General features: G+C 33.5%; 1 protein-coding gene across 11 annotated transcripts in view; it reads right to left on the minus strand.

Annotated features, from left to right (window-relative positions):
• Nucleotides 1-14877, minus strand: part of LOC105484665 (DENN domain containing 1B) — a 321512-nt gene that overhangs the window by 257940 nt on the left and 48695 nt on the right. For all 11 annotated transcript variants that reach the window (XR_011612370.1, XR_011612369.1, XR_989127.3 and 8 more), the window contains exon 3: nucleotides 462-505. Coding sequence is in view for 8 of the 11 variants with exons in the window: in XM_011746499.3 (XP_011744801.2) it covers nucleotides 462-505 (44 nt within the window). In the remaining 3 variants the exon portion in view is untranslated. The remainder of the gene's footprint in view (nucleotides 1-461; nucleotides 506-14877) is intronic.

A 14877-nucleotide genomic window follows, 5' to 3' on the forward strand; every position in this document is an offset into this window, starting at 1 on the left:
AAAAAATAGTGATAATTCAACTTCTATATGTAAATGACTCAGATATTACTGTCACAAGGAGAGAACAGATCACTTATTTATGGCAGTAACACTTATTTCTAAGTACACAGAAATAATAAGACTATATTTAACAAAGATTTCACATTGTCAACCTTTTATTGTTTTTAATGTTTTCAAAGATATATTCTATAGATAAATTAAACAAGTATAAACTATGTTGAAAGTTTAAACATCTAGTCCCTATGAGTTTCAATATAAGGACTTCTTCATCACCCATCTACTTGGTAACTTTAAAAGATTCTTCCATATATTCTGCACACATGCATTTTTTTCTCACAGTTGATCAAGAGAAAATAATTTTAGCAATCCATGTTTGCTAGTAGTTACACTAGCAACAGCAGCAGTAATAGTAGCAACAATCATAATACTTCAATTTTTTTTTTTAATTACGTAGTACCAACCTGGTCTCCAAAGTCCTCTGGGAATTTCCACAATACCACAGGATCTGTAAATAATTGACATGTATAATTAAACAGCAGCAAAATAACACATTTAAAGGAACAGTCTTGGTTAAGCACTCTCAAAATTGTCAAAGCTACTTTAATTACAACATTTAAATTTTTCTTTAAACATTTATAGTTGATGACATTCACTTCTTTTCCTTTCTATAATTAAATATTTTGACTTTTTAAGAAATGTAATGACCTTCAAATAGAAATAAATGATATTAATAATTTGGCCAGGTTATTAAAAATCATTACTGTATTTCTTTTAGTAACTCACTTTTTTTTTACATATCTTAGATTTTAAGATTTTAAACTTTGAATTTTCTATTTTAAGTACACTTTTAAAATACTGGTAATACTTTGAAAAGAAAAATATAAATGTATCAAGTATGTAATAAAATATAGCCCTCAGAGACTAGACCAAAATACACCTTAAATATCCATTTAAAATTCCAATTAAGATTTACAAAAACTGTAATAATATTTGCCTTCTATCAGTTTTTAAATCTCACATTTGCAGTAATAGGTAAGTTGGTAAGTAGATGTAAAGCAGCTCATTTAAAATACAATTGATATTTGCAGGGCATTTCACAGAAATTTTTCTAACATGTTTTATCTAGTAATTAATATATATAAACCAATATTGTTTTACAAATATTCATGCCTGTTTTTCATTTTCTTTGTTTCTCACAGTATTTCTCTTCTACTTAACACAATAAAATGCTAATATCTTAGTTTAGTAAGCACTAATAAATATTTTAGTCATATACTTATGGTTTAATTCTGTCAAAAATAAACTTCTGAACACTTCAGATGTGTTTTAAAAGGATAGTGAATAATGGATTATTTCTTCTGGACAAAACAAAACTTGAAAGCCCAAGATAAGACTAATACGAGTAACAAGTACCACCCATATGACAGGGTTTGAACTCCACGCCAAGTAAAAAGACTTGTGGCTCAAAGACAACACTTCATGTACCAATCAGTGAAAACTTACAGCTTGCTTCCATTATTTCCAATACTTCATACCATTTTCTAAAAAATATGATCTAAGTATATATACATATATATTTCAAAACTTTTAATTCCAAAACTCAATAAATGTCTAGCAGCATTTTTAGCATGAGCTGGCTCCTCTTGTGTTTATACTTAAGTTCCACAGAAGTTTTTCAGGTATTTTACATTAAAAAGAAAAAAGTAAGTTTTCGACAATTAAACTTTTTATTTATTAAGGACTAAAAAATTTCCATATAAATAATAAAAATCAATAATTTAAAACATCTTATATAAGAATAATACATTACAAATTTATGAAGGTAATATTAAATGATTATATCCTCATATAAAACAAAATGTATACATTTCTAAAATAAATGTGGAATGTATTATATATCACCTAAAAACACTCAAACATAAATGTCTTGTGGATAATTATGTTCCCAGTTAAAAAAATAGGCATATATTTACATGGCAGTTTTACCAAAATGGTAGCTGCTAAGATTTGAATCTCATAAAACAAAGGCGTATGACAGAATTTTCATAAAACATTAAATGAAAGTTTTTATCTTCATAAAGTAATATAATTACTAATGGCTACATAAACAAATCTTCATGCAGAAATACAGAACAGTTCTTTCTCGTGAATAATGAAATTACAGAGCTTCAATGTGAATATTTAAAATATCCCTTTTAAGTAACTTCAACTTTGTAATTACTATTTGAGAAGATGTTTGTGACAACTTTCTTACAACTGTCTTAAATAAGGATATTTATGTTATCGAATAGCTTACAGTTTGCACTTGTGTTTGTAGCATTTACCTAAATATGGTTTGCTGCCTGACTTTTCCTCACTACCATTTTTTTTTCTGTACACTCTGTTTTTTCGGAGGGAGAACAAATAAGTACATGAAAAATGCATCTATTGGTTTAATCACAAAGTAGAAAATATCCTAGCTATTTTCATTAAATTAAATTTACCCTCCAGCACTCAAAAAGTTATTATAATCATGTGCATCCATATTTTGAAATGGATTAACTTAGTTACTGCCTATGTGATTAGATTTAGACCACATCTGACACATCTTTGTAGCAACTTTTCAGAAGTACTGCAAAGGAAGAAACAAAAGGGCTCTGAAAAAAATAATCCGATTCAACAACTTTACGCACAAAGACTGAATTTTCTGTTCCCTGAGGATTACTTTCCAGATACTCAATCTGATCTGGCAATGTTAGGTCAATTTTATGCTGATTTTATGGGTGAAAGGATGAGAACTGCTGGTGGGAATCATTGTTGCCAGTTATGACTGATATACACTGTGTTTCTCTTTTTTCCAATGTCTACCAGTAAATCAAAGGAAACTCCATATCTTAATTAAGAAAAAAAAACTTTACTGCCAACATTCTAGAAACCAAATAAAAAGGAAGAATACTTGATTTTGACATAAACATATTAAATCTCTTAGTTTAACAACAGATATTACAGCATGGTAAGAAAAAATACAAATTTTTATTAAATCAGTAACTTTAGAAGATGAATATTTAAAGTATGATTTGCACATCATCAACATAAGGATTCCAAATTCACTATTAAGCCTTTTTTAAAATGTAAAGTAGGATAAAGTCAGTAATATTTTCTTTCCCAATCGAATATTTCACATTTCCTAGTCCTTAACTGAAAACAAAATTAAAATAACTTAGAATACCAGTGAGATTCTACTATACTACAAAAAAAGTATGCAGTAAAAGATTTCCAATTTGCACAAAAGGATAATATTTACTTAATTCTGTGGAATTCAAAGACGATTAAATATACAGTATCTTCAAATTTATGCATTTGTAAAATTGCAGTTCACAGACTACATACTTTTGGAAAAGTATAACATATAATATTAGTATTTTTCTCGATTATGGGTTTCAGTACCTGATATACCCACATTATAGAAGAATATGTATGAAGAAACTAAGGTCAAAACAATGAGGATTGTTATTTACTCATGTAGCTAGGTAATGTCTGAAGTTACAGCTTTCTTTATTGAGATGTGAGAAGCACATGTTTTAAATAATTTCCAATATTTCACACATTTTTGTGGCCAATTTAAGTTCAATTTATTGCATTCAAAAATCTATGCAGTGCTAAAGGAAGAGAAAAAGTCCCTGCCTTACAATGCCCTACAACATTCACGGAGAGAAACGTCAAAGGGCAATTTCGTTTTTTGTACAAAATATTCTTTTAAGTGAGGGATCCTGTAGGAACATTTGAACTCAACTTGAAAATTCACTGGCTTAAAAATGTAAAAAAAAAAAAAAGTGTTCCTAATGAAGCAATGATGTTTTCTGAATATAAATGAGCAAAAATCATTAAAGAAAATGTGTGATTTTTTGGTAATGTATGATTTTTATTCTTTCATCTGTGGACATACAATGGTCAACTAAACAAAACAGGGTCTACCACTTACAGAAAAGATGAGCATCTAAATATATAATGTAACAAAACAATGCATTTTTATGATACTAGAAGAAGGGGTACTGCAGGAGCACATAATTAGGAAATCTAATTTAGAGAGTCACTAGAGGACTTCAAAAGGAAAGGACAAAAATTGACAAAAGTTAGACAAGCAAGTAATCTGGGCCATAAAGTGGGCAGGGGAGAACATTCTAGAGTGAAGAACCAGTATGCATAACATCTTGAAGGTTAAAAGAAAGCAGAATACCTTTTAGAAACAGAAAAAAACATCTAACATATCTAGAATGTAGACTAAGAGGGAGAGAACGTTTAGAGATAAAGCTGGATTAGCAAGGGAAGCCACTGAAGCAGACAGTAGTATAAATCAAGTCAGAAAAAACAACCAGAAAGGGAGAATGCAGCTAGAGTGTGTGCTGTTATGAAAGTCAAGAGAAGAGGGCATATCTAAAAGAAATCCTCCAACAAGTGCTGCAACACATTGAGAGATGATGACTGAAGGATGGCAACTACATTAAAAGACATAACACTACAGTAAGATGAGCATCAGAGAAAGGGTAGGAAAGAGGTGGCCGATTTAAGATTATGGAATGAGTGAGTATGAGGAAAGAGAGGCAGTATGTACAGAGGCAATTTGCTTAAGAAGGAATACACAAAGTAGAGGAAAGTAAAGGTAGACAGAAAGATTAAGCTGGAAACATTTGCTTTTTTCTTTTGACTGGTACAGACTTGTACACGTTTAAAAGGCTATGGGAATTAATGAGCTAGCAGAGAGCCAGCAAAGAAGGAATACAAGATCCCTGAGAAGACAGGAAGAGTTGGAATTCAGATCAATACAGTGAGAGGAGCCTCAGACAGAAGCTGAAGTATATTTTCGATTGTTATAGGAAAAAGAGAAATGGAAAGACATAAACCCAAGTAAATTTGTAGTGCAAAAATATGAGTTTTGTGAAAAAACTGCTAATATTTTTCTATGTAGTAGGTAGTTCTCTAAGCAAAGCTTTCTGCTAAAACACACAAAAAAAAGTTGTTGGAGCTTTAAGGAGGAGGTATGAAATAACCGTTTCAGGCAATGTTGAGTTCTCAATATAGATAGATATCCAACATGGCATTTAATGGCAGCAAAGTGGGATTTCTCGAAATTGGTGGATTCTGTTGGGTGAGGTTTCTGTCAGTCAGGTGGATGGGAAGACAATCTAAAACAGTGGCTGCAGATCTGAATTACGTATCTAAAGCTAATAAAAGGGAAGTCATATTTTCCGAAAAATCCATTAATATTATATGTTATACCAAACCATACAAATGTATTTTAAAACAGCATATTTTCAGTTAAAGGTCTACTACATATAACTGAAGACTGTAGGATTCAGAAATAAGATGATATAAATAAATGGAAGTATACGTAGAATTATGAAACCACATAGCTGAAGTCTGGGTCTTCTACTTATGAATCACACAATGCTTTCTGTGTATGATCAGAAGTAGGTTTTGAAAAACAGCAAATCAACTTCCTTGTCTCTTTCTCCCTCAGACTCTCTAGGTTGATGTTAAAAGAGTCTCATCTATTTATCCAAGTGTACTATATAAATACATTTTTTGACACATGGTATTTTTGAAAAAGTTTGTTATGCATGTAATTTAATAAGTATAGTTAAAATTATATTTTATTACATCTGCCAAAATAATTTTCAAACTCATTAATTATTGTAATTTTTTTTGGAGACAGGGTCTCACTCTGTCACCCAGGGTAGAGTACAGTGGCATGAGCATGGCTCACTGCAGCCTCACTCTCCTGGCCTGAAGCAATCCCTTCCATCTCAGTCTCCCAAGTAGCTGGGACTATAGGCATGCACCACCATGTGCAACTAATTTTCTTTTTTTTTTTTTGTAAAGATCAGTTCTTGCTGTGTTGCCCAGGCTGGTCTTGAACTCGTGGGCTAAGGTGATCGTACCGCCTCAATCTCCCAAAGTGCCAGGATTACAGGTGTGAGCCAACATACTCAGACTTATTATAATTTTATATTCAGCCTGACTGGGGGAAAGAAAAAAAAAAAGGGTTTAAGGAAGTAATTCACTCAATCATTTAAGGCCACATATGACTTCGGTGAAGCCAGAGATCCAGAAGACCAACACTTTTGCCATTTTTCCTTGGCACAGACTCGAGCAAAACACAGATTTACTGCACTGATAGAAAGATATCACTTATTTTGAAAAAGCAGTAATAAAAAGCTTCAATGATCCACTCAAACAAGAATAGTATGATAGACTGTATCATAAACCTTAAGACTATAAGCAACAGCGAAAATAAAAACAAATTCCTTGCTGGTAGGTCTTAAATTCAGACTACATCTAATCTTGATAAAACATATAAAAGCAGATGTCTGTACAAATTATTCTGAAGTTAAACTATAGATGATAATATTTAATTTTAGCATCTTCTTAAAGGTCTAATTCAGTAGTTCTCGAACTTTAACAAAAACATCTAGACAAACAGATTGCTGGGTCCCATACATAAAACTTCTGAGGTGGGCCTGAGAAACTGTATTTCTAACAAGCTCTCAGGTGATACTGATGTTACTGGTCTCAGGAACACACTTTGAGAACTAAGAGCATGGACTATGCATCTCTCACAATGATAAGCATTATGTGACACATATTAAGATATTTAATATTTATTATAAATATTCTTTAAAATATGACAATAAATAATTTATATTTTCCTTTATTACATATATACTTGATATGACAAATATAACTTCATAGGGCTAGAAACATCAACTATGCCACTTAGAGCAGAAAATAACTTTAGCAAGAAAAATACCACCAAAATGTTTTTAAAACCTTTTCTATGCCAGTAAATACTACTGATACTATAATTCCATTTCCATATCCCAAGGAAAAGAATTTTATTTCAAAACTGAGTGTTTTGTGACACTGGAACCATAGATTTAAGGAACAATTATGGAGGACTATATTTACGTGTACACAAGATATACTGCCTATAATTCCCTCTAACTTTATATGCTGTATGCTGTATATATACATACTGGTAGTCCATACCTAAACAAGATATATGTCCTTTTGTACTTTTCCAACTCAGATATGTGAGAAAATTTTTCTTGGCCGGGCGCGGTGGCTCAAGCCTGTAATCCCAGCACTTTGGGAGGCCGAGACGGGTGGATCACGAGGTCAGGAGATCGAGACCATCCTGGATAACACGGTGAAACCCCGTCTCTACTAAGAAATACAAAAAACTAGCCGGGCGAGGTGGCGGGTGCCTGTAGTCCCAGCTACTCCGGAGGCTGAGGCCGGAGAATGGCGTGAACCCGGGAGGAGGAGCTTGCAGTGAGCTGAGATCCGGCCACTGCACTCCAGCCTGGGCTACAGAGCGAGACTCCGCCTCAAAAAAAAAAAAAAAAAAAAAAAAAAAAAAAATTTTCTTGCTGTGCTGTCTTACAATGCTTTCTTTCATGAATTTAAGCAATTAGTTCCAATATGAACAACAGAAAGACTATCTGTGAATGCAAATAATAATAATAATAATAATAATAATAAGGCCTCTTTTATTTACTTATTTGGTATTTCAAGAAAAGGTTCATTATACATGGATAGAAACTTTGTATTTTCTGAATGAGAAAGGACATACTCTTTTTTTTTTTTAATCACCCAAAGTTATACTGTATCCTGTGTCTAGAGCTAGTAACTATTGAAGTCAAGACCAGGATTCAGGTATCCTTGCTTCTTATACAACATCCTTTCTAAACTATGCTGCTGCAATTTGCTATACTTGGTTGATCTTTGATTTTGCTCTTCATTCATTAGACAGTAATTTAAAGAACATCCACAAGTCTAAAAAGTTTCTTAGTTATCTATAGGAAGACATTCTCACCACGCCAAATATTTAAGTATTTTGTAAAACAATGGCCTAAATCTTACAGACTTCCTTTAAATAATACTTGGAAATTTGTATGTGAAGAAACCTAGAAAAGGAGATTAATTACTAATAATACTCAATTCAATACCTACTCAATCTGAAATTAAAATAATTTTTCATTGAATCATGTAAGTTTGATTCATACATATAAAAACCTCACAGAAATGAAAATATTATTTAAGATCTTTTACTTTATAAGCACTTGCAAAAATAGAGATCACACTTCTATTTGCTGTTTTACATAATGCATACATTTAAAATTAAAAGTAAGCAATTTTGAAAATATGTCCATTTGTTTGCCATTCTAAAAATGCACATAAGCAATGGTGGAAATAAAATTTAATGTAATAATCCATTGTGATTATCTTCATTCTAATAAGCCATCCTGGAAAATCAAACTAGCACTTTAAAATAATTGTGGTGTTTTTGAAACTCAAACCTTAAAAAACAATTTGGATAACGGATAATTCTAATCTTTCTAACATTTCTAGAAAGATGTAAAATCAGCATCACAACTTAAAACAAGGAAGCTCTTTTTTGAGCATATATTAGCAAATTCTAACTAAGGTCATGAAAATGGAACTTCAAAGAACCTTAAGAAAATATAACTCATAACATGTTAGATATATCATTTTGCTACATCCATTCCTTTTAAACAGGACCAATTATAATAAAATGAAAACCCTCATCAATCACCTGATAGAGTAATTCCAAATTTAACCAAACAGGGATAATGGGTGAGAATTGAATTGAAAACACCTTGACAAAGAAAGCAATTTCTTTTCTTCGCACTCCTCTGAAGCTGTGGGTGATCATGGTAATCGAACCATCAACAGTGAGGGGCCATCTGTCCCAAGGGCCCTTCATGAGAGTTTAAAAAAAAAATCAACAACAAAAAAGGGAAAGAAATGCTGTACCACAGATGTTCAATCTTGATTAATCTATGACAAGGAACTTACAACTGAGAATCAATGTTTTGACATTTTTCAGATACTAATCATTAAAAGCGAACACAAACGTTTTTACAAGAACACAGGGAAAAGATTTAATAGGTTGCTTGTAGAAAGATGATCTGTCATACAGAACCTAATCTACCTTTGAGTCAGCTAAGATCTTTTTTTTTTTTTTTTTTCTTTTTTTTTTTTTTTGAGACGGAGTCTCGCGCTGTGTCACCCAGGCTGGAGTGCAGTGGCGCGATCTCGGCTCACTGCAAGCTCCGCCTCCCAGGTTCACGCCATTCTCCTGCCTCAGCCTCCCGAGTAGCTGGGACTACAGGCGCCTGCCACCACACCCGGCTAGTTTTTGGTATTTTTAGTAGAGACGGGGTTTCACCATGTTAGCCAGGATGGTCTCGATCTCCTGACCTCGTGATCCACCCGCCTCGGCCTCCCAAAGTGCTGGGATTACAGGCTTGAGCCACCGCGCCCGGCCTGAGTCAGCTAAGATCTTAAAGTTGCTTTACGATCATATCCTAAAGCAATAGCTTTTATTATGATTCCTTTAAGGAGGAAAGAAGGTAAGAGGCCATGCTTTAAGCTAGCATGAGACTGTCATTTTTTATAATTCTTCATAATTTTTCTTTATAAAAAATTATTAAAAAACCAAGTATATGGTTAAATAGAAAGAAGGCATGTATTTTTATTCACAACACTCATTATACTTAACTCTTTGAAGTAAAACATTTTCAAAAAACAGTCTTAATGTGAAAATTCAGAATGTAAAATTAACTGAACTGCTCATAAAACAGCTTTGTTTTATTCATGACATTTAAAATAATTTTCATATTACACCAAAAAGTAATTTTGGGTAGATGTGCAAATGCTTCCAAGCTTTCTTGTTTGATATAAAGATGGTCTAAAGTACAGGAGACTTCTAACACTCCTGGATATAACAGACACAGTTTCAATGATTTGGGATAAGCTAAAATTCATGAATAGAATCATACTAACTACAAAATGACTTAAAGTTCACTAACAAAAAAACATGTGTAAGCTACATCGAGAAAAACTACTAAAAATATTTTAAAATTAATTTTAAAATGAAAAATACATTAAAACAAATCATTAAGAACCAAATTAAACCACGCATGACCTTTCTTTCAGGATACTTTCAAGTTAGAATAAAAGTAAAGGTGGAATAAACTTAAGATTCTAATGAATATAATAAAGTCACTAAGAAACTTACTGTAAATGCAGTAATTCTTATTTATCTTTGTATCTACAAAGCCTAGGAATGGATCCTGTCACCCCAAAGAGATGGCACCTCAGGCACATGACAAAAGGAAAGTACAAATGCCCTCTTGAAGAAGAAACACTCAACTTAGGTCTTGCCTAACATAAATGTGTAATTCAAAATTACTACAGAAAATCTAAATACCTGTGATTATAACCATCAGACACAAAGAATGGAATTATGATACTAATTTGTTTTGTTCCTCCCTCACAGCTTCAGATATTAAAATTACCTGAAACAGCATATATTATAAGGATGTTTAAAATGTTATATAATAAAATAATAATTCAAAACATGAACAAGCAAATTTTGGAAACTAGAACATTTAAAAATATAAAAATATAATCTATGAAATTAAAAGCTCAATGAATAGAACAGCACATCATATAAAACTGAAGAGAGAAATAGTGAATTAAGTCAGACACAAATGATATTAAACAGATTGAGCCATAAAGAGACAAAATAAATGAGAAAAATAAAAGAGGTTAAGAAAAATGGAGATCAGAATAAAATAAATCTATTTAAATTTCTAAAAGATCAGACCAAAGAGACCAGAGTGTATATAATGGAGGAGGAAAGAAAATAATATTAGAAGAAATAAAGGCTCATTTTCCAAAACTGATAAAAGACAAATCTTTAGATTTGGAAATAACAAACCCAAGCAAGATCTCAAGAAAGACATGACTAGAGGCATCGCAATGAAACTGCAAAGTATAAAAAGATATGGATACCTCTCAAAGCATCCTAGAGAGAAAACAGATAAGTAGAAAACTACATATATTATTATATCGACAGCAGACTTCTCAATAGCAGCAATGGAAGCCAGAAGACAGTGGAATAATATATTCAAAAACTGTGCAAAGAGGAATGTAGGGAAAATAAATACATTTTCAGAAAGACAAAACTGAAAGATTTACCATGAATAGACCATTTCTAAAGGAGCTGCTAAAGAAATTGTACAGAAAAAGTATCCTTTTTTATAAAATGCAAGAAATTACATATTTCATGCATGCAAACATACATATAAAACAATGTTTACTGAAGCACTGTTTACAATTAGCCAAGTTTTGAAAGATAATCTATATGTCCATCAGTTTGAAAATGATTATAACATTATTATTCTAAGAAACACTATACAACCCTGAAAAAGACTATAGCCTTGAAAAAAAGTTATATTTGTTCATATTGAAAAAAAATCTAAGAGTGATAAACGAAAATAATGAGACAAGGTGAGGTCAGAGAGTTAAAGGGGAACAAGCAGAACATAAAGGGCCTTAAGAGTGATAAAAAGGAACCTGCTTACACTCTGGGAAAGGGAGCTATGGCAGCATTTGAGTAGAGAGGAGACATGCTCTGACATATTTTAGCAAGATCACCCTGGCTTCTGTGTTGAGTATAAGCTGAAAGGTAATAAAATAATAAACCCATTTATGACACTACAGATAATATTTAAAATGAACCTCTTGGGAAAAGAACTTATATCATTCATATATATATATATGAATGACTCAGATATATATATACACACACAATTTGTGGTAAAACGTCAGGGAAGGAAGCAGATAACATAAAATTTACAAGATGATCTACCCTTCTGAGACAGAATTCATGGCAAGGGCAATAAGGGTCCAAGAGTCCAATGGAAACTCTCCCAGTAGATTATAGTGGATGTTTTATGAACCTGACCTGGACCCAGTGATCTTGCTGGCATGTAAATACTCTGAAAAGGAAAGAATGGTGTTTTATACAACTAAATGAGTTCTAAATCTGCAGAACTTCAACACAGATGATAAGTCCTCCCTACTCACTTTGCAGAACCGCAACCCAGGCTGTGAAGGATCATATGACATTAAAACTGCAAAGACCTGTGACTAACAACATCATCATGAATGGCAGTCCAGGAGCCAAGTGCAGCAATAATGAAATAGGCTATACTTCAAACAATGGGCTAAGATGAGGGTGAATATCAATGTCAGTACCCACCAGTATCAGAAGTATAATACTAGGTAAAGCACTATAACAAGGCCTAGACAAATGATTGCATCAGTGATATGGAAATAATTGCAGTGGGACATTAAGAGCAAAGGCATGAAGCATAGTAGTTAAGGTAGACAAGCAATTCCTCAGTACTTATGAGATATCCCTGGAAGGCCACAGAAATAGTAAAAGAGAATGAATACCTCAAAATGGAATCAAGACCCAGAAGGTACTCAGACAGAGGTTATCAAGCTGGAAAAAAAACTGAATCTAAATATCAATGTGATGTGATGTCATCTATACCTTCATGTTAGAGAAACCTAAGGACTTGTGGGGAAAACCTTCCAAATGTTCACAATAAAAACTAAGAAACTTGTTAACATAAAACTACAATAATAAAATGAACACAACACAGCTATTACATTTCAGTTCTCGGGTCTCTCTTGATGAAGAATGAAAAGCAAATGAAAGTAGAGATGTGAATATTTTATCCTGTTTCTAATTAAATATGTTGATTTATTTCTAAAATCTTCCCTGACGGTATCCAGAATTTTCTTAAACTAATAATGGGTAAATATCATTAATCTTTGAGGTCAATATTATGACTGGTAAATACAACACTGTGATATTGGCAAAAAGAATCATTTCCTTGAAGGGGCAGAAAACGATTAGTCTGAACATGCTTACTAATAATTAAGTCCGACAGTAATTTTCACCCATTTTTCTTAAAACATATAATTATCGTCAGGCATGGTGGCTCACACCTATAATCCCAACACTTTGGGAGGCCAAGGCGGGCAGATCATGAGGTCAGGAGATTGAGACCATCCTGGCTAACACAGTGAAACCCTGTCTCTACTAAAAATACAAAAAATTAGCCAGGCGTGGTGGTGGGCACCTATAGTCTCAGCCACTTGGGAGGCTGAGGCAGGAGAATGGCGTGAATCCACAAGGCAGAGCTTGCAGTGAGCCAAGATCGCGCCACTGCACTCCAGCCTGGGAGACAGAGCGAGACTCAGTCGTAAGAAAAAAAAAAGAAAAGAAAACATAAAATTCTCAAGTTACTGGGAATTATTACAAGGCTACAGTAACCAAAACAGCATGGTACTGGTACCAAAACAGAGATATAGATCAATGGAACAGAACAGAGCCCTCAGAAATAATACCACACATCTACAACCATCTGATCTTTGACAATCCTGACAAAAACAAGAAATGGGGAAAGGATTCCCTATTTAATAAATAGTGCTAGGAAAACTGGCTAGTCATAAGTAGAAAGCTAAAACTGGATCCCTTCCTTACTTCTTATACAAAACTTAATTCAAGATGGATTAGAGACTTAAATGTTAGACCTAAAACCACAAAAACCCTAGAAGAAAACTTAGGCAATACCATTCAGGAAATGCGCATGGACAAGGACTTCATGTCTAAAACACCAAAAGCAATGGCAACAAAAGCCAAAATTGACAAATGGGATCTCATTAAACTAAAGAGCTTCTGCACAGCAAAAGAAACTACCATCAGAGTGAACAGGCAACCTACAGAAGGGGAGAAAATTTTTGCAATCTACTCATCTGACAAAGGGCTAATACCCAGCACCTACAAAGAACTCAAACAAATTTACAAGAAAAAAACAAACAACCCCATCAAAAAGTGGGCAAAGGATATGAACAGACACTTCTCAAAAGAAGACATTCATACAGCCAACAGACACATGAAAAAAGGCTCATCATCACTAGCCATCAGAGAAATGCAAATCAAAACCACAATGAGAGACCATCTCACACCAGTCAGAATGGGAATCATTAAAAAGTCAGGAAACAACAGGTGCTAGAGAGGATGTGGAGAAATAGGAACACTTTTACACTGTTGGTGGGACTGTAAACTAGTTCAACCATTGTGGAAGACAGTGTGGTGATTCCTCAAGGATCTAGAACTAGAATTACCATTTGACCCAGCCATCCCATTACTGATTATATACCCAAAGGATTATAAATCTTGTTGCTATAAAGACGTATGTTTATTGCAGCACTATTCACAATAGCAAAGACTTGGAACCAACCCAAATGTCCATCAGTGACAGACTGGATTAAGAAAATGTGGCACATATACACCCTGGAATACCATGCAGCCATAAAAAAAGATGAGTTCGTGTCCTTTGTAGGGACATGGATGAAGCTGGAAACCATCATTCTCAGCAAACTATCACAAGAACAGAAAACCAAACACCGCATGTTCTCACTCATAGGTGGGAATTGAACAATGAGATCACTTGGACACAGGAAGGGGAACATCACACACCAGGGCCTGTTGTGGGGTGGGGGAGGGGGGAGGGTTAGCATTAGGAGATATACCTAATGTAAATGACGAGTTAATAGGTGTAGCACACCAACATGGCACATGTATACATATGTAACAAACCTGCATGTTGGGCACATGTACCCTAGAACATAAAGTATAATAAAAAAATACTTTGCCATGTATTTCAAATAGAAAACAGTGATCTGATTTTGAGGCCAATTGGGCTGGATTCTACTTCTAAGTAGAATTCAAGAGCAAACACAAGTTCACAAGGATAATCTGTCACATGAGATTACACAAAATTGCCATATATCATAGATCAGAGGTAAGAAGGGTCACAAGAGACCTTGTTTCCTCTCCCTACATGGCAGGGAGAGGATGTTCCACTAAAAAAAAGGCACATCCTTTGATCCTCTACATGTATACAGGGACTGCTCCAAATCTCCCAGCTTCCCTCCTAAAGTGTC

Source organism: Macaca nemestrina, chromosome 1 (genome assembly GCF_043159975.1).
Source record: "Macaca nemestrina isolate mMacNem1 chromosome 1, mMacNem.hap1, whole genome shotgun sequence".
Lineage (NCBI taxonomy): Eukaryota > Metazoa > Chordata > Mammalia > Primates > Cercopithecidae > Macaca > Macaca nemestrina.